Source organism: Scylla paramamosain, chromosome 17, assembly GCF_035594125.1.
Source record: "Scylla paramamosain isolate STU-SP2022 chromosome 17, ASM3559412v1, whole genome shotgun sequence".
Lineage (NCBI taxonomy): Eukaryota > Metazoa > Arthropoda > Malacostraca > Decapoda > Portunidae > Scylla > Scylla paramamosain.
The window spans coordinates 21,469,795-21,490,591 of record NC_087167.1 but is presented as its reverse complement, the minus strand read 5'-3'; the positions used below and the strand labels follow the sequence as shown (position 1 = coordinate 21,490,591).

General features: G+C 40.0%; 1 protein-coding gene across 1 annotated transcript in view; it reads left to right on the top strand.

Moving 5' to 3' along the window:
- Positions 1 to 621: 621 nt before the first annotated feature.
- Positions 622 to 20,797, top strand: part of LOC135108630 (calcium-dependent secretion activator-like) — a 108,048-nt gene continuing 87,872 nt past the window's right edge. The window contains exons 1-2 of the mRNA XM_064019788.1: positions 622 to 645; positions 11,756 to 11,923. Of these exons, the coding sequence (XP_063875858.1) occupies positions 622 to 645; positions 11,756 to 11,923 (192 nt within the window). The remainder of the gene's footprint in view (positions 646 to 11,755; positions 11,924 to 20,797) is intronic.

The window sequence follows — 20,797 nt, the reverse complement described above, 5'->3', positions numbered from 1 at the left end:
TGAGTACGTGCGTGAGTACGTGTGGGTGATTTAGCGGCATTATGAGGCTCGTTGTCTAGTGTGTGTGTGTGTGTGTGTGTGTGTGTGTGTGTGTGTGTATGTGTGTGTGTGTGTGTGTGTGTGTGTGTGTGTGAGGGTTAGCTAATCATGGAATAATTCTTATACGGTACCGTTTAATTGTAGTTCTCTGAGTGAGTGCATGTACAGTATAAGTGGCAATTATCCTTACCAGTATTGATAATCTGCATGACTTGTAATTATATCTTGGAAGCTAGATTAGGTGTGGTTAAGTGTAGCCTGGCAGAGGTGATAACATGGGAGGCAGGGTGTGGGGCACCCTGTGGCACTGAGGGACAGAGAGAGAATATCGAGATCGCGACGTGACAAGACGTGTGAGGAAGGAGACAAGGGAAGGCGAGTTGAGTCCTTGCGAATAGAGTTTGCGTTGCGTTTGTCGTGACTGTATTTCACGGTGACTTGTGTACTATACTGTAGTAAATGGACGTAAGGAGAAGTGTATTTTCCTCTCGCTGCTCTATGTGACGGTTCTTACTGATTGACCAGGTGATTCAGAGCCGCAACCGTACCCAGCCGCCCAGGTAAAGTCTTTCTCCCCGACACATGTGCCCTAAATCCCGCAACGGTGTGAGGCGCCTCTTGAAATTTTGCATATGTATAATAGTTCCTTTTTACATAAAGAACTTATCACAAATGTTACGTAACAATTCTTTAAATTCAATTTTTTTTTTTATTTTGAAAGCAGGTCCGGACCTGTAAAAAATATTGAAAAAAATTTCCGATGAGATTTTTTCATTGGAGGTTATAAATGATTAAATCAATACTTGGAGAAAAAGAATAGGGATATATAAATTATACATCTATTTAAAAAGTGTGTTTTCTACTCGTCGTAATCATTTATAAAATGTGAAATATGATTTTTAACTGTACCGTACTTTAAAAAACTCAAAAGACTAATTTGCATATGTATAATAGTTCCTTTTTACATAAAGAACTTATCAGAATTGTTACGCAAGAATTCTTTAAATTCAATTTTTTTTTCAAAATTTTGAACGCAGGTCCAGACCTGTAAAAAAAAATTTGTTAAATTTCCGATGAGATTTTTTCATTGGAGGTTATAAATGATTAAATCAATATTTGGAGAAAAAGAATAGGGATATATAAATTATACATCTATTTAAAAAGTGTGTTTTCTACTCGTCGTAATTTTTTTATAAAAGGTGAAATATGATTTTTATCTGTACTGTACTTTAAAAAACTCAAAAGACTATTTTGCATATGTTTAATAGTTCCTTTTTACATAAAGAACTTATCACATTTGTTACGTAAGAATTCTTTAAATTCAAATTTTTTTCAAAATTTTGAACGCAGGTCCGGACCTGTAAAAAAAATTGAAAAAAATTTCCGATGAGATTTTTTCATTAGAGGTTATAAATGACTAAATCAATACTTGGAGAAGAAGAATAGGGATATATAAATTATACATCTATTTAAAAAGTGTGTTTTCTACTCGTCGTAATTATTTATAAAAGATGAAATATGATTTTTATCTGTACAGTACCTTAAAAAAACTCAAAAGACTATTTTGCAAATGTTTAATATTTCCTTTTTACATAAAGAACTTATCACAATTGTTACATAAGAATTCTTTAAGTTCAATTTTTATTTCAAAATTTTGAACGCAGGTCCGGACCTGTAAAAAAAACTGAAAAAAATTTCCGATGAGATATTTTCATTGGAGGTTATATATGATTAAATCAATACTTGGAGAAGAAGAATAGGGATATATAAATTATACATCTATTTAAAAAGTGTGTTTTCTACTCGTTGTAATTATTCATAAAAGGTGAAATATGATTTTTATCTGTACCGTACCTTAAAAAAACTCAAAAGACTATTTTGCAAATGTTTAATAGTTCCTTTTTACATAAAGAACTTATCACAATTGTTACATAAGAATTCTTTAAATTCAAATTTTATTTCAAAATTTTGAACGCAGGTCCGGACCTATAAAAAAAATTGAAAAAAATTTCCGATGAGATATTTTCATTGGAGGTTATAAATGATTAAATCAATACTTGGAAAAGAAGAATAGGGATATATAAATTATACATCTATTTAAAAAGTGTGTTTTCTACTCGTCGTAATTATTTATAAAAGGTGAAATATGATTTTTAACTGTACCGTACTTTAAAAAACACAGAAGACTAATTTGCATAAGTATAATAGTTCCTTTTTACATAAAGAACTTATCACAATTGTTACGTAAGAATTCTTTAAATTCAAATTTTTTTCAAAATTTTTGAACGCAGGTCCGGACCTGTAAAAAAAATTGAAAAAAATTTCCGATGAATTTTTTTTCATTTGAGGTTATAAATGATTAAATAAATACTTGCAGAAGAAGAATAGGGATATTTAAATTATACATCTATTCAAAAAGTGTGTTTTCTACTCATCGTAATTTTTTATAAAAGGTGAAATGTGATTTTTATCTGTACCGCACCTTAAAAAACTCAAAAGACTAATTTGCATATGTATAATAGTTCCTTTTTACATAAAGAACTTATCAGAATTGTTACGCAAGAATTCTTTAAATTCAATTTTTTTTTCAAAATTTTGAACGCAGGTCCAGACCTGTAAAAAAAAATTTGTTAAATTTCCGATGAGATTTTTTCATTGGAGGTTATAAATGATTAAATCAATATTTGGAGAAAAAGAATAGGGATATATAAATTATACATCTATTTAAAAAGTGTGTTTTCTACTCGTCGTAATTTTTTTATAAAAGGTGAAATATGATTTTTATCTGTACTGTACTTTAAAAAACTCAAAAGACTATTTTGCATATGTTTAATAGTTCCTTTTTACATAAAGAACTTATCACATTTGTTACGTAAGAATTCTTTAAATTCAAATTTTTTTCAAAATTTTGAACGCAGGTCCGGACCTGTAAAAAAAATTGAAAAAAATTTCCGATGAGATTTTTTCATTAGAGGTTATAAATGACTAAATCAATACTTGGAGAAGAAGAATAGGGATATATAAATTATACATCTATTTAAAAAGTGTGTTTTCTACTCGTCGTAATTATTTATAAAAGATGAAATATGATTTTTATCTGTACAGTACCTTAAAAAAACTCAAAAGACTATTTTGCAAATGTTTAATATTTCCTTTTTACATAAAGAACTTATCACAATTGTTACATAAGAATTCTTTAAGTTCAATTTTTATTTCAAAAATTTGAACGCAGGTCCGGACCTGTAAAAAAAACTGAAAAAAATTTCCGATGAGATATTTTCATTGGAGGTTATATATGATTAAATCAATACTTGGAGAAGAAGAATAGGGATATATAAATTATACATCTATTTAAAAAGTGTGTTTTCTACTCGTTGTAATTATTCATAAAAGGTGAAATATGATTTTTATCTGTACCGTACCTTAAAAAAACTCAAAAGACTATTTTGCAAATGTTTAATAGTTCCTTTTTACATAAAGAACTTATCACAATTGTTACATAAGAATTCTTTAAATTCAAATTTTATTTCAAAATTTTGAACGCAGGTCCGGACCTATAAAAAAAATTGAAAAAAATTTCCGATGAGATATTTTCATTGGAGGTTATAAATGATTAAATCAATACTTGGAAAAGAAGAATAGGGATATATAAATTATACATCTATTTAAAAAGTGTGTTTTCTACTCGTCGTAATTATTTATAAAAGGTGAAATATGATTTTTAACTGTACCGTACTTTAAAAAACACAGAAGACTAATTTGCATAAGTATAATAGTTCCTTTTTACATAAAGAACTTATCACAATTGTTACGTAAGAATTCTTTAAATTCAAATTTTTTTCAAAATTTTTGAACGCAGGTCCGGACCTGTAAAAAAAATTGAAAAAAATTTCCGATGAATTTTTTTTCATTTGAGGTTATAAATGATTAAATAAATACTTGCAGAAGAAGAATAGGGATATTTAAATTATACATCTATTCAAAAAGTGTGTTTTCTACTCATCGTAATTTTTTATAAAAGGTGAAATGTGATTTTTATCTGTACCGCACCTTAAAAAACTCAAAAGACTACTTTGCATATGTTTAATAGTTCCTTTTTACATAAAGAACTTATCACAATTGTTACGTAAGAATTCTTTAAATTCAAATTTTTTTTCAAAATTTTGAACGCAGGTCCGGACCTATAAAAAAATTGAAAAAAATTTCCGATGAGATTTTTTCATAGGAGGTTCTAAATTATTAAATCAATACTTGAAGAAGAAGAATAGGTATATATAAATTAAACATCTATTTAAAAAGTTTTTTTTTACTCGTCGTAATTTTTTATAAAAGGTGTAATATGATTTTTAACTGTACCGTACCTTAAAAAACTCAAAAGACTACTTTTGATATGTTTAATAGTTCCGTTTTACATGAAGAACTTATCACAATTGTTACGTAAGAATTCTTTTGATTCAAAATTTTTTCCAAATTTTGAAAAAAAATTCCGATGAGATATTTTCATTGGAGGTTATAAATGATTAAATCAGTACTTGGAGAAGAAGAATAGGGATATATAAATTATACATCTATTTAAAAAGTGTGTTTTCTACTCGTCGTAATTTTTTTTAAAAGGTGAAATATGATTTTTATCTGTACTGTACCTTAAAAAACTCAAAAGACTATTTTGTATATGTTTAATAGTTCCTTTTTACATAAAGAACTTATCACAATTGTTACGTAAGAATTCTTTAAATTTAAATTTTTTTCAAAATTTTGAACGCAGGTCCGGACCTGTAAAAAAAATTGAAAAAAAATTTCCGATGAGATTTTTTCATTGGAGGTTATAAATGATTAAATCAATACTTGGAGAAGAATAATAAGGATATATAAATTATACATCTATTTAAAAAGTGTGTTTTCTACTCGTCGTAATTATTTATAAAAGGTGAAATATGATTTTTAACTCTACCGTACCTTAAAGAACTCAAAAGACTAATTTGCATATGTATAATAGTTTCTTTTTACATAAAGAACTTATCACAATCGTTATGTAAGAATTCTTTAAATTCAAATTTTTTTCAAAATTTTAAACGCAGCTCCGGACCTGTAAAAAAAATTGAAAAAGATTTGCGATGAGATTTTTTCATCAGAGGTTATAAATGATTAAATCAATACTTGGAGAAGAAGAATAGGGATATATAAATTATACATCTATTTAAAAAGTGTGTTTTCTACTTGTCGTAATTTTTTATAAAAGGTGAAATATGATTTTTTTCTGTACCGTACCTTAAAAAACTCAAAAGACTATTTTGCATATGTTTAATAGTTCCTTTTTACATAAAGAACTTATCACAATTGTTACGTAAGAATTCTTTAAATTCAAATTTTTTTCAAAATTTTGAAATTTATTATCATTATTATTATATCGTAAGTGAAATGCATAATATGTGCAGTAAAGCTAAAAACTGTTTTCAGTACCGTGTGAATATATATTTTTATTTTTTTAATTAATTGATTAATTAATTAACTGTTATTTTATATTACCTATTATTATTATTATTTTTTTTTATTTAGTTTTTTTTTTATGAACACAAGGTAGGTAGAACCTTTATATGGTTGGGAAGACAATTCCACTTCTCAGGACCAGTGTAGGCTAATGATCGATGGAAGACTGACAGGTTAATGTTGAATCTTCACAAGAGCGAGTGTGATAATTATGTTGTGGTAGCAAGGCTGTGTCATAAATGTATTACTGCTGCTTTGTAATTTACATATGGAAATGCCGATTTTTAATTTATTTATTTCAAAAAGTTTAAGATATTCATTTATATGTTTTTTTTTTTATTTCTCTCTCTTTAATTCAGGTTGGATGTGATCAAAGTATCCACAGTTTCCTATAATCCTCATGATTTTCTTTTTTGCAAGCGAAATAAGAGTAGCAGATGAGTAGATATGCATAACATGAGTTCAGAGCACATTTATAGAAGTATGGTAATATGTGAGCAGCATTGTAAAACGTTATTAGTACATATTTTGGCATGGGGTCTTTTTCTTGATACAGTAGGGACATATTCCTAGATAATTTACGTCTTTGTTCAGGTATGTGTGCCTTAAATGGCATGGTCGCATAAAATATACAGCACCTAACGTCTTATTTGTTTATTTATTTATTTATTTAATTTTATATTGTTGCCATATTTCAGAGATGGTGATGTTTTTTTTTTTTCTATTGACCTGTAGGTGAACTACATATATTTTTTTTATTTAAACTGATTGTGATCTGTTAGCTATTCTTTTCCAGTGACGAATAAAGTGGAGTCGTCGGCAAATAGAATTGCTTTCAGTTTTGTGATTATATATATATGTATATATATATATATATATATATATATATATATATATATATATATATATATATATATATATATATATATATATATATATATATATATATATATATATATATGTACTCGTATATATGATTGGACCAAGGACCTTACCTTGTAGGAATCCGTATTAAATGACATCGTGTAGATAAGTCATTAGGAATTTTAGTAGATTGGATTCCCTTAGTAATCATTAAACTATTCATGTATGATGCCTCGAATGGCATAATGTTTAATAGTTGTAATAAAATATCATGTCTAAAGGTGTCAAAAGCTTTAGGAAAGTCAATGAACCTGCTAAACAAAGAATGAATTTGTTGCGTTCTTAATTTATAAGGAAATTGTTTTACTGTAAAGCTGTAATCAATAAACTACAATAACAACGACAACATAAACACTCCTCCTCCTCCTCCTCCTCGTCCTCCTCCTCCTCCTCCTCCTCCTCCTCCTCCTCCTCCTACTACTACTACTACTACTACTACTACTAATGTGTGTACGTGTGTATGTGTGTGTGTATGTGTGTGTGTGTGTGTGTGTGTGTGTGTGTGTGTGAGAGAGAGAGAGAGAGAGAGAGAGAGAGAGAGAGAGAGAGAGAGAGAGAGAGAGAGAGAGAGAGAGAGAGAATGTGTGTAAAGGGTAAGTGACTACGTAAAGGACGAGAGAGAGAGAGAGAGAGAGAGAGAGAGAGAGAGAGAGAGAGAGAGAGAGAGAGAGAGAGAGAGAGAGAAAGAGAGAGAGAGTGCAGTGTGTGGACGAGGAGGAGCCGTTACGAGAGGAAGTGGGAGTATCTAAGTGGTGCTGGAGGGGAAGTGGCGGGCGGATTGGGAGAGGGGAATGGGGAGAGGGAGAGGAGAGGGGAGGGACAGGTGAGATGTAGGGCATTAGCTGAAGGTGCAGGCGGAGGTGTAACTTGAAGGGAGGAGGAGGAGGAGGGGGAGGAGGCGGTGGCAAGAAGAGCTTCTGCTCCGTGACAAGTGATCATAATATTCTGCTCCGTGACAAGTGATCATAATATCGAGCTTAAAGGTGTGGAAGCAACGTATCTCTCTCTCTCTCTCTCTCTCTCTCTCTCTCTCTCTCTCTCTCTCTCTCTCTCTCTCTCTCTCTCTCTCTGTGTGTGTGTGTGTGTGTGTGTGTGTGTGTGTGTGTGTGTGTGTGTGTGTGTGTGTGTGTGTGTGTGTGAGTGTGTGTGTGTGTGTGTGTGTGTGTGTGTGTGTGTGTGTGTGTGTGTGTGTGTGTGTGTGTGTGTGTGTGTGTGTGTGTGTGTGTGTGTGTGTGTATGTGTGTGTGTGTGTGTGTGTGTGTGTGTGTGTGTGTGTGTGTGTGTTCAGATTATCGTGTACTTCTTTCTTGCTTGAAACTTTTTTCTCTCTCTTTTCCTCCTCCTCCTCCTCCTCCTCCTCCTCCTCCTCCTCCTCCTCCTCCTCCTGCTCTCCACTAATTACTCGCACACCTCATCGTCCTCTAATCTTACCTGGCCGAGACTGGCTTCTCTAATAACGCACTGAACCTCACCGGAATGGGAACTGAAGATACATACTGGGACAAACTTTTCCTTCATCCCTGCTACTAAGAGAGAGAGAGAGAGAGAGAGAGAGAGAGAGAGTAATGACATTAAGGTACAGAAGCATTATCTGACATTCCTATTAAGATACCCCAGCAAACATTAAGTCTTCCCCGCGTCTGTCTTGCGAGAAATAAAAGTGAATAATTAATATAACGCACGGGACGGTGAGTGGTAATGACATGACGGTCCTCCTCAGGTGTGTGTCGTAATGAGTTAATGGGAGTAAATACTATATGGTACGTTATGTAATAGGACTAGAAGAATAAACGAGAAGGAAGTGCATGGATCAAATACGCAGAAGAACAAGTCATGTAGCAAAAATAGAAAATAATATAATAGTAATGATAATTATAATTATAATAATGATGATAATGATGATAGTAATAATGATAACAATAATAGTAATAATAATAATAATAATAATAATAATAATAATAATAATAATAATAATAACAACAACAATACGTAAAATAAAATTAAACCATATTAACTAAACTATAACAGATATAGACAAAGAAACGTTTCTCTTTCTCTCTCTCTCTCTCTCTCTCTCTCTCTCTCTCTCTCTCTCTCTCTCTCTCTCTCTCTCTCTCTCTCTCTCTCTCTCTCTCTCTCTCTCTCTCTCTCTCTCTCTCTCTCTCTCTCTCTCTCTCTCTCTCTCTCTCTCTCTCTCTCTCTCTCTCTCTCTCTCTCTCTCTCTCTCTCTCTCTCTCTCTCTCTCTCTCTCTCTCTCTCTCTCTCTCTCTCTCTCTCTCTCTCTCTCTCTCTCTCTCTCTCTCTCTCTCTCTCTCTCTCTCTCTCTCTCTCTCTCTCTCTCTCTCTCTCTCTCTCTCTCTCTCTCTGCAGACGATGCTGTGGGAAGTCTGATGTTACTTAAGCCTAAAGGAGCCGCGAACACTGTCATTCCTTTAAGTTTGGCGGAGTAAGGTCCTAAGTAATTGTGTGGGTTTGTTTATGGGGAATGCTTGCTATTTGCCGAGGTCTCGAGGTCGTCTGCGGAGGTTAATGTTGGCAGTGGGAGGAAAAGCAGACAGTGTGTTGAGTGCCTAGATAAGAGTGGCTTTAAAAGTTGTAGGTGTCAGAGATGTCGTAGGTAGTAGAAATGACAATGATTCGGTGTTTTACCTCGTCTTCATCAAGCAGGCTCTAGTGTAAGTTATTTGAGGGTTTTCAAGTATGTTTTCGTGATGGTAGTGATAGTTTAAGAAGGACTGTGCATCATTAGTGTGGGGAAAACATCGTGAGAACTCGACTGATCCCCTCGGCGGGTTTTGAAAATACTAGTCGTAATAAAAGCTCAAAGAAATTAAGAATACGAGTATGACCCAAAGGCAAGTTAAGATCGCATAGTCCTAGTCCTTTGACTACTAATGAGAGTATGACTTTTATTAAATTTGGATAACCCTGAATAATTCAACGGGGCGGAAATAGAACAAAAACCACTTGAAGATCTAAAATTTTCAATCACTTGCTTTATTTTTTTCCCCCTTTGATAAAGCGTTAAAAAAATCAGGTCAAAGGCACTAAAGGGAGTGAAAAGAAAGAAAGAAAAGGCTCATTAATATTGCAGCTCTTCAAAGGAAAAAAAAATGAACAAGCGAATTAAAAGCAGTTGAATAATCTAGTTTTTTCACAGTCTGTAGTGTCCTCCGAAATTATACTCTTGCGTGGACTGGAGGAGACTACAAGGGAAGGAGTGACGAGTGCTGGGAGCGGAGGAATGGAGGGGCGTTCATCAGAGGTGTGCAGCGGTGCGTGGCGTGTTACCGCAGCCCTCCTCCCTCATGTGTGGTACTGATATCGGGCGGAAAGCTATATTTTTTTTCCCGTTGTAGCTTCTGTTGTGTGTGTGTGTGTCTGTGTGTGTGTTTTTTTTTTTATCGTGTTTTCTCGTCATCCATGTTTACGTTTGACTTTCGTGTTTGTTATGATGTTGCTCCAGTTTAGTATTTTTGGTATTTATTTTATGGAAAGAGTTTATTGTTTATTCATTTATTTATTTTTAGTTTAGCGTGTTTGTTTTCTGAAGGGGGACATTGTATTTTATTGTTTTGTTTGTTAACTTATTTACGTTGGCATTATGTAGGGACGTCTTGGTGTTTGTGCATTTATTTAGTGTTTACTTTTATATATCTCGCCTTGATCTCTGGGTCCTTCACCTGTCACGTTTCGCTTCCTCACGAGTAGCTAGTGTTTCACCCGTTATTTCACTCTATTCTAGTCAGTTACGTTTCTAGAATAATATTTAAACCTCACACAATATCTATTTCCTCCCGTTAGATCTACAAGCCTCTTAAATATCATATGGTAATATTTTACTACCGTATAGTTATTTACGTTACTTCACTCGGCAGCAGAATAATTACCGCAACCTGTTGTATATGTATTATATGCTAACTAGTAGTAGTTGTAGTGCGCCTTCCTCTAGCCAGCTGTTGTTTCCCAGCTGCCTCGTGTCGCTCGTAATGCCGCTGTAGTGCTCATCAGTCCTGCCCTGGGTGTCTTACCGCTGAGTCTTGAGTGAGGAGGTGAAGGTTTTGCAGCCTCGTGTTGGCTGGCGGCCTGTGCTCTCTCATACACGCCCTTACTTACAATCCGCTGCCTCACTCATTTAGTCACTTATGCATTCACTTATATGCCTCTCGCGCTACCACTCACTCAGCCAATTTCTCTCCCTCGCTCACTCACTTAGACTTTCATCCGACTGACTGTCTGACTGACGAGCTGAATATGGATGACTGACTAATTGTCTGACTGACTGACTATCGTAGTAGCGGAATTGTTTGATTAGAAGCTTGCTTGACTTGATAAATTACTTATTAGCTGACGAAGTGATTAACTGGATAACTAATCTGTTCAACTGGCCTGCTAAGGTGCTGATTGAATGAAGCTGCGGAACTAAGAAGCCCAACAACTGAGTAACCGGCCGACAAACTAACTAACCAAATAAATTTTAAACAACCTAAGCTAACCTAACCTAACTAGCTGACAAACTAACAGTGAACATTGGAAAGGAAACTAAATGAATAACTATGACATTGATTAATTCATACCAGTAGTACCCAACTGACTGACTATCAAACCAGCCAACTAACAGACCTACTTACCGACCGACTGACTGACATCAAATCAAATCAGCAAACTTTACGAGTGGGAACTTGACTGACTGGCAGCGAAGTGAATGGACGGGAGAGCGAGGGAGAGGGAGGGAGTGAAGGTCATAGGCTCCACAACGCGACGCTCCTAAATTATTTCTGAATTCACGAGTTCGGATCCCATGACGGCTTGCTAAACTAACTCGTCTTGTTTGCGTGCCTGAGTGAGAGGATATCAATATTTATAGTGTGTGTGTGTGTGTGTGTGTGTGTGTGTGTGTGTGTGTGTGTGTGTGTGTGTGTGTGTGTGTGTGTGTGTGTGTAGGAGTGTTTTCTTTCCTTTCTTTTCTTTTCTATACTCCGTGTGTTTATTGATCCTACGAGTTTTATTAAGTAGGAACATGTGACAGGAGAGATGTTTCTTATTTATTTTAATGTCTTCTTATTTCTCCTCCTCCTCCTCCTCCTCCTCCTCCTCCTCCTCCTCCTTTTCCTCCTACTCTTGAGAAATGTTCATCTTTTTTTACTCGAATATGACACGTTTACTCTCTCTCTCTCTCTCTCTCTCTCTCTCTCTCTCTCTCTCTCTCTCTCTCTCTCTCTCTCTCTCTCTCTCTCTCTCTCTCTCTCTCTCTCTCTCTCTCTCATCAATCTGCTAATTTTTTTTTCCCCTCCTTTCGTTCCAGGAGACACAGGAGCGCGAAGAGGAAGAGAGGAAGAAACGCCTGCAGTTGTATGTGTTTATTCTGCGCTGTGTCGCCTACCCGTTCAACGCCAAGCAGCCCACGGACATGACCAAGAGGCAGATCAAAGTCACCAAGCACCAACTGGACGTCATTCAGGGGCGCTTCCAGGTAAGGGGATCTGAAGGTGCATCCTCACTTTGTCCCTTCTTGTCTGTGAGTCTCTGCCATCTTATGTTGTGCCGGTGTGCGTCTGTCTGTCATTCTCTCTCTCTCTCTCTCTCTCTCTCTCTCTCTCTCTCTCTCTCTCTCTCTCTCTCTCTCTCTCTCTCTCTCTCTCTCTCTCTCTCTCACGCGGAAGAGAGGGAGAGATTTTGTTTAAAACTATAAGACCACAAGGGAAACTGCCAGATGTCTATAGGCTCACGCTTGGCAGTTATAAAACATTCACTCCTGTACTTACTTTGAACCTATTATTTATAGTCCTTTTCTGATTATTGAACATAAGAATCTTGTCTATATCACCCTCTCTCCTTATACCACTTATTTACTCTAGTCTAGCAAATCCCTTCTTACTCTGCGTCTCTGATGAATAGAAGTTTGAAAGCTTAAACCGTCTTTTGTAAGGGTTTTTATGTATTTTGTGTATTTTTTAGTCCGTATATCTTTAGAGATGTGCCTGTGTACTGATTATGTTTATGATATTCACTTCTCTTCGGAGTAATTCATTTAAATCTACCATGAATGAAGCAAGTCGCCATGGTGCTTCTGGTGCACCGCCGCCTCCAACTCACCTCGCTTTGTTTCTTCGCCATACAAAAAAAAAAAAAAACAATGCTGGGCAACTTTTCCTCCTGAGGTTATTTGGATTATTCACTCTTTTTCATCTCTTGCATCAGGATATGGAGGTTTTCTTAACTTTTGAAACTAAATTCCACAATAGGCGTACGAAGAACCCTAAAAAAAAATGAGAAGTAAAAAGCATCACCCCCATATTCTGTTTCAATACCGATTTTTCATATATAAATGACAGTTCCATATAGGGCGCATCCATTCAACAGTACGTAGGGAATATGACTGAAGGAAAACCTCATGTATCTATTTATTATTCATAACAATGAGTGAGCGAACAAATTTTAAGTGATACTATTGGCGCGTGTGGAGAACAGCAAAGACAGGAAATGCAGTGGCAAGTGTTGACCTTTTCTATTCCTAATGCTGGCGTTCTAAAATAACCTGATTTATGTGATAAACACACACATACACACACACACACACACACACACACACCCGCCGCCCAACGTGATACAGTGCCTTAAGTCCTTGAAACTATTTTGAAACCGAGGATCGAAAGGAGGCAAAAGTGTGGTGCGTCCCATCAAGGTAGTGACCTCCAGTGCCAGAGACGACCGCAGGGTGGAGAAGAGGGAATACAAACACTTTGAGGTGCCGAGAACGTGGTATAGTCTTCCCTCACTCCTCTTATTTAATGCAACGTCTCTGGCCAGCAAGATGGACGAATTGATTGTGACGGTGAGATCTACTTGTGCGGACATTGTGGCGGTTACTGAGGCGTGGCAGATTGTTCCTGAGGTGTGCACGATGCAGGACTACCAGCTCTACCATCACCTCAGGTCAGGATGCAGGGTGGGGGGGGGGGAGTGGCCGTTTTCTGCCGCTCTGCCCTCAGCCCCTCACACCTCCCTGTCGATATTCCTGCCGGTGTGGAGGCCCTGTGGGTGAGAGTCACGCCCCCTCCCATCCCAGCAACACGGCCTCCATCATAGTTTGCGTCGTGTACCACCCCTTACGAGCCACCACAGCACAGTTACTCACCGCTCACATCATCAACACTGCTGATGTCCTGAGGGTGAGGTATCCTGCTGCCAAGCTGGTCATCTGTGGGGACTTTAACAGATTAGATATCAACGATATCCTACACCAGCTCCACCTCACCCAGGTCGTGGACTTCCCCACCCACCAGCAAGCCATCCTCGACCTTATACTCACAGACCTGGGCCAGGAGTACTCGCCACCCAAGCCGCTGCCTCCCATGGGACGGAGCACCCACCTCTCCATACTGTGGACACCCACACCCACCACCTCGACCCCCCGGTCAGCTGTCACCAGGACCCACCGCCCCATGCCTGACTCAGCCATGAGGGAGTTTGGACAGTGGGTGACACAACACCCGTGGACCGAGGTGCTGAATGAGGAGGACGTCCACTTAAAATGGCAAAATTACGTCGCCACCACCACAGCAGCCTTCCACCACTACTTCCCAGCCAAGAGCGTCACAACGCACCCGTCTGATGCTCCCTGGATGACGCCCCGCATTAAAAGACTCATGCGTCAGCGGACCTGGGCGTTCCACTCCTGCCCGGTCCTTTACAGGAAACTAAGAAACAGAGTAATCAGGGAGATTAAGAATGCAAAGGCAAGCTATTACCCAGACAAGATACACCACCTCAAGCTGACCAACAACAGACAGTGGTACGCTAAGATCAAAGCTTTGTGTGGCTTACAAAAGCACACTTCATCTCTTCCTTGCACCTCACACCTTCCTGCTAATCTCGCGGTTCAGGAGATGAACGATCACTTTGCTGCTATCTGTCAAACCTTTCCTCCCCTCCACACCACTCCGCTTCCTGCCTATCTTCCCGCTCCCTCCCCTCCACACACTGTCCAGGCGATGGATGTTTTTAAGAGAATATTTAAATTTAAACCAAGATCCACCACACCCACTGACCTTCCTATAAAAATTTACAAGGAATTTGCTGTAGAGCTAGCAACACCGCTATGCTCCATAATAAATGCCTCACTCTCCCAACACTCTTGCCCCGCGGACTGGAAGACATCTTACGTCACCCCCATCCCCAAAACTTCCAGTCCTCAGTCACTCAATGACCTCAGGCCAGTCTCTATCACTCCCATCCCTAGCCTTATTTGTGAAGATTTTGTATATGACTGGGCCTACACCAAAATTTGTAACACCGTGGATATCAGACAATTCGGAAATATTAAAGCCACCTCCACCTCACATTACCTGACCAGCTTCCTTGAATTCATCCACAGCCACCTGGACAAGCGAAACACCTCTCTAGCTGTTGCTTTTGTGGACTTCAAAAAAGCCTTTGATCTTGTTGATCACACTGTTGTCATCAGCAAGGCAGTAAGTCTGGGTCTCCCTCCTCATCTGATAGCGTGGCTAGCCGACTTCCTCACAGGGAGACGTCAGGCCGTTCGCTATCAGGGCTCTGTCTCTAATTTCCAACAGCTGACATGTGGAGTCCCCCAGGGGACCAAGATGGGTCCTCTATGCTTCCTCCTCCTCATCAACGACGCCCTCACCGACACCCCCCATCGCTGGAAGTATGTGGACGACTGCACCGTGGGCGTCCCAGTTTCCACCAAGAACCCGGACTACTCGCCATTGCAAGCAATTCTGGAGCGACTGCAGACGTGGACAGAGGAGAGCAGGATGACCATCAACCACAGCAAAACTGTGGTGATGCATTTCTGTACCTCCTCTGTACCAGTGCCCCCTCCCCGGCTCACAGTGGGCCCTCACCCCCTCCAGGTGGTCCAATGTGTCAAGCTTCTCGGAGTCACGGTGGACGACCAGCTGACCTGGAAGGAGCATGTCGCCAGCACCGTGAGATCAGCTACCTACAGGCTGTACATGCTGCGCAGACTCAGGTCGCTGGGGACGCCGACAGATGAGTTAAGGGGGGTGTACCTTACCTTCATCCTCCCCAAACTCATGTACGCCTCCCCAGCGTGGTCCTCCTCCCTCACACACACTCAACAGCTACAGCTAGAGAGTGTGCAGAAAAGGGCGTGCAGGGTCATCCTTGGCCCTGCATACACCACCTATGAAGAAGCCCTGACCACCCTGAGTCTGTCCAGAATATCCACCAGGCACCGAGAGGCTCTGGAGAAGTTTGGGAGGGGACTACTGCATCATCCACGTCTCAGAAACATGCTGCCGCCCGACGCGCCTCGCCCGGTCCGTGCCACCAGACACCACAACAAAATAACGCCCCTGAAGGCGCCGCGCACGGACCGGTACAGACTCAATGCGATTCCCACTATGGTGCGAGCCATCAATCAATAGTATTTCCCTCCTAGATTAGACTTACCTTTAGGATTAATGTTAAGTTTTTCCCCATCCCCTATGTACATTTTCAGTTTGTCAACTGCCTAAATAATAAAACGTTTATTATTATTATTATTATTATTACACACACACACACACACACACACACACACACACACACACACACACACACACACACACACACACACACACACAGAGAGAGAGAGAGAGAGAGAGAGAGAGAGAGAGAGAGAGAGAGAGAAACATCCCGTTCATCAAGCGAACTTTTTAAATGTGCATAAAGGGCGTGTGTCGTGTGGTCGTGCCGCCGCGTCCCGGTGACTATGGCGGCATGCGGGAGTGGCCGGCACAATGGCGGGGCTTAGCTGTTGCATGTGTTAGAAAGAAATTATATTCAGTGCTGGGAAACCTTGCCGCATTGCCGTGCTGTGGGAGAGAGAGAGAGAGAGAGAGAGAGAGAGAGAGAGAGAGAGAGAGATTCATTATTTCACATCAACACTCACAAAACGAAAGGTAACTCAATTCTGATTGCCTATTAACTTCTCATAGAAGGAAGGCCGAGGATAGGTGAGGAGGAGAAAGGAAGGGAGGTGTCAAGGAGAACAGCAGAGATGCCTTGAACGTCCCTGGGAGGGTTGATTCCCACTGCACAGCCCTGCGGCGGCTGCGGCTGCGTCATCCAGGGCAGCTTCCCAGAGACGTGTACTCGTAGGTTGCCACGGTGAAGCCTGGAGTAGCAGTCCGCGCCGCTGCCACCACCACCACCACAACCACCACCATTATCTTCACTCATTCCCCATGCCTCCACTCACATACTCTCTCTCTCTCTCTCTCTCTCTCTCTCTCTCTCTCTCTCTCTCTCTCTCTCTCTCTCTCTCTCTCTCTCTCTCTCTCTCTCTCTCATTATTAGAAGGGAGTGCCGCCAGTGGCCGGGGATCGTAATTCTCGCGTCTCTCGGGGCGTCATCACAGTTTTATCACAAGGTGGTGGCGGCGGCAGTGTTCCCTCCCCTCCGCCTCGCACCGCACGAAGGAGAGCAAGTGTTATCGCTCTACCTTATCACTTTTCTCCCTCCAGGGTTTGTCATGTTTTCCTCGTCCCAAAGGCTCTTATTCAGGAACGTTTTGGTCTCTCACCACTATTTTTAAAAGCCGCGGAGATGATCAGCTGGGTTCTCAAGAGTGCTTCTCTTGTTGATAATGTAGAAATATTGTTAACCTGTCACTAGAATCATGTAACTCATGTAACTTCAACTAAATCGTTTTGAATGTAGTGGAGGTGCGGCGCGTGAGTGTTTCAGAACATGGCCTTGTATTGCTAGAAAGTTCCACGTCTTTCCGCTTAACTCCCACGCCCTCATTTTCCTCACTGGGAAGTTATTCATCAGTGAATTTTTATCCAGTCATGCTAGTCATGCTATGATCTTTTTCCCTTCCTTTCATTCTCTCCCTTTCAATATCCAATAAGAATAGAAATAAGAAGCTTTAGGTGTCAATGAGAGGAGAAGGAGGAGGACTAAGAGAAGGAGGAAGAGACAGATGGGGGGGGAAATTTGATGAGTTAGGGGGAAGCTATTGTCGGCAAGTCCCATATTCTCTTATTTTCCCTCTTCCCTTTCTTCTGGCCGCCGCCCACATCCCCGAGCCGCCTGTGCCGCTATCACAGCTCAACGCCACATCATTTCTGTGTGACGGGATCCCACTACGCGTCTCCTGTCCCCGATACTTGTTGACGACTGGAAATTGCGAGATAGGTACACATGTCACCAGCTGTACAGGGAGGGGTGGGATAACAAGGGGCGAGATAGCGTGAGAGAGAGAGAGAGAGAGAGAGAGAGAGAGAGAGAGAGAGAGAGAGAGAGAGAGAGAGACTTGTGAAGGGAAAGACAGTGTGTGGGTATACTCGTATTTAGTGATGGGAAAATGAGAGGGTGTAGAGGATACGTCGCGTGAGACTCTCAAAGAAGAGAGGATTGAAAAGGTGAAAGATAGACTGATGAAGATAGTCTGGTGGGGCGACCTGAAAATTATGACCCTCACTTCTTTGTCTTTTTAACTTACGTTACTTATTTCTCATATTATGTTTAAATTATATTTTGGAAAAGCTCTTGACTTTTCTAAACAAAGGACGTGAGTTATGTTTTCGTTTGCACGTGGACTATTAAAATAAAATTTTCGCCATTCATTGCTGGAGTTGATGGTGTGCCGTCGTTTGGGTGGCTTTGTTTTGCAGAAGTTGATAAGTTTAGTTTATATTTCTAACTATTCTAGGGAACAAGTTGCCTTACTATGTACATATTCCACAAATGATTCCATTCATTCCCCCCAAACATGTGAGAAAAGTTTCCTGCTTTGCCCTTACGGACTGCAAGAAGTCTCGATATTGATAAAAACCTCTGCTTCCTTTGAGGACTGTCCGTATTAGTGGAAGCTCCGGAACTGTACGAAGGTGGTTAAAAAAAGGGCAGGAAGGCATAACGATTCCATGAACTTTTTCGCCGCAGATGTAGTGAAGTGAAAACCTTGATCTCAGGTTTCTCTCACTCACACACACACACACACACACACACACACACACACACACACACACACACACACAACAGAAAGATGGTATTTATCTCACACTAGAAGCTTGGAGTCATGTGAAGGTCTTTTTAACCATGGATCACGGAACTCTCTGAAAGAAACTGGAATTCATTGACAGCAAACACATGCGAGTGGAGACAATTGCGAAATGTCTGTCAGCGATAATATTCTTAGCACAGAAAAGTGATGTACTAGGTAACAGCGTAATCGCATAATTATTGTAGTGTTAATGCTGGAGTGGTGAAAATTACTAGTAGGAAGTGATACATCAGTAAAGAGTCTTTTGGTGAGGGAATGTTACGTGGTACACAGTGTTGGAGGAATGAAGGGTTGATAGGAGACTGAGACGTGTTGGAAATATGAGATAATCAAGGAGTATACGGCTGTAACCTTCCTTTCAACAATGGTGATGAGATTAAGAAAAAAATTAGAAGAAGGGAAGGAAAAAAAAAATGAGCGATGGAAAATTAATAGGAATGAATAAAAAGAAAGACTAAATACATGTAGGAGTTAAGGAAGCTGGAGAATTATAGCAGGAGGGGGAGAAAATTTGGCTCAAGAGGATGAGCGAGAAAGGATGAAGGAAAAGAAGATGAAGTACCTTTGGAGGTTATGAAGGCTGGGTGTGAGGGAAGAGTGCTGCGAAAGGAGAAAAACGGTAAACATGAAGGAAAAAGAAGAGCACCAAGAAGACAGACAGGCAGACAGTTAGGGAGGAGGGACAGAAGCCAACTAGTCAACTAGTGACATGCACCCCACACACACGCATACACAACCAATAGTATGCACGTCCACTATGATTTGTTGCTCTTGTTGTTAATGTAACAATTTTTCTTCGGTCCATCCACGCACGAGATATACGAGCTGTTGTTGTTGCTGTTTTTGTTGTTGTAGGTCGTGGTGATGGTGGTGGTGGTGATAGTAGTGGTGGCGGTGGCAGGACAGGCGAACCGAGCTTCTTTTGGGATTAACTAATTTCTGTGGCTTTGTGTGTGCCAGTATTTTTCCCCCGCCATCTCTGTCTTTATTGTGTTGACTCACTTTACTAACTGTTTTTTTTTTCTTCTACGTGAGATTGGTGGCTTTCGTGTTTGCTTCTACACAGTTTTGTTTTCCACATGAAGGTTCCGTCAGCCAGTACCACCACCAGCATAACCTCATTCCTTGCCGTTCTCGCCCTTTTGTGCAGCACCTCTCCAGTGTTCCCAATTGCCACTGCCCTATTCTTCCTTTCTCGTTTCCTCTCCTTTCTCTCCTCCACTTTCCCCTTGCCATAAATTGCTCCTCCCATCTCGTTTTCTGTATCATCACCTTTCTCTTTCCATAACACCTCCCACACTTTCTTTTTATTCCCTTTTCTTCCCTTCCTCAGTCATCACTGCTCTCTCCTACGTTATTCTATCCTCCCCATCTTTGTTTCAGTCTTTCCTGCCTTCCTCTCCCTCCTATCTCTCGTTCCATAGACAGTAATGGCCTTTTAGTTGTTGCCCGCGTTGGATTAAAATCAGCCAGTCTCTCAGGCAGTCAGTCAATCAATGCATTCTTTCATCATAGCCTTTTTCCTTTGTGTCTCCATTTCTCTATCTTATTTTTTTTTCTTTTCCTCTTCTGTCTTGTCCATCAGTTCTCTCTCTCTCTCTCTCTCTCTCTCTCTCTCTCTCTCTCTCTCTCTCTCTCTCTCTCTCTCTCCACTAACGCCTGTCAGTAGCCTCTCTCACCACTGTTATTCATGATCCATTCGCCGATAATTGACTTGCAACATTCCTAGTCTCGGGTAATCACTGCCACCTACATCCCCAGTCTCACCCCTGCACGTGCTGGGGCGCAGGGCGAGGGGGTGAGGACGCGTTGAGAGGGAGGGAAGGAGGGCTGGTGTGCAGGGAAGGGAGGAGGGGCATGTTGGGAGTGTGGTGTAGTGGGATTGTATTTGGTGTATTGTGGTGTGATTAGGAGCTGGGTTGGTTGTTTGGTTGGTTGGTTGGTTTTGTTTTTAGGGCGTTGGGTGATTACTCTTTTTTTCTTGTTTTTTTCTTCTTTTTCTTTTTTTCATTTCTTTTTTTCATTCTCCTTTTCGTGTTTTTTACATTTTTTTTTTCGTTTGTGTCGTCGTCGTCGTCGTCGTCGTCGTCGTCGTCGTCGTCGTCGTCGTCGTACTCCTCCTCCTCCTCCTCCTCCTCCTCCTCCTCCTGCTCCTCCTCCTCCTCCTCCTCCTCCTCCTCCTCCTCCTCCTCCTCCTCCTGCTTTTTCCCTCCCCTAAGTTGCACATTATAACATAGTCCCTGTGCTCTAATATACTCCAGGCTTTGGTACTAAAAGGTCCGATATATTAATCAAGGAATT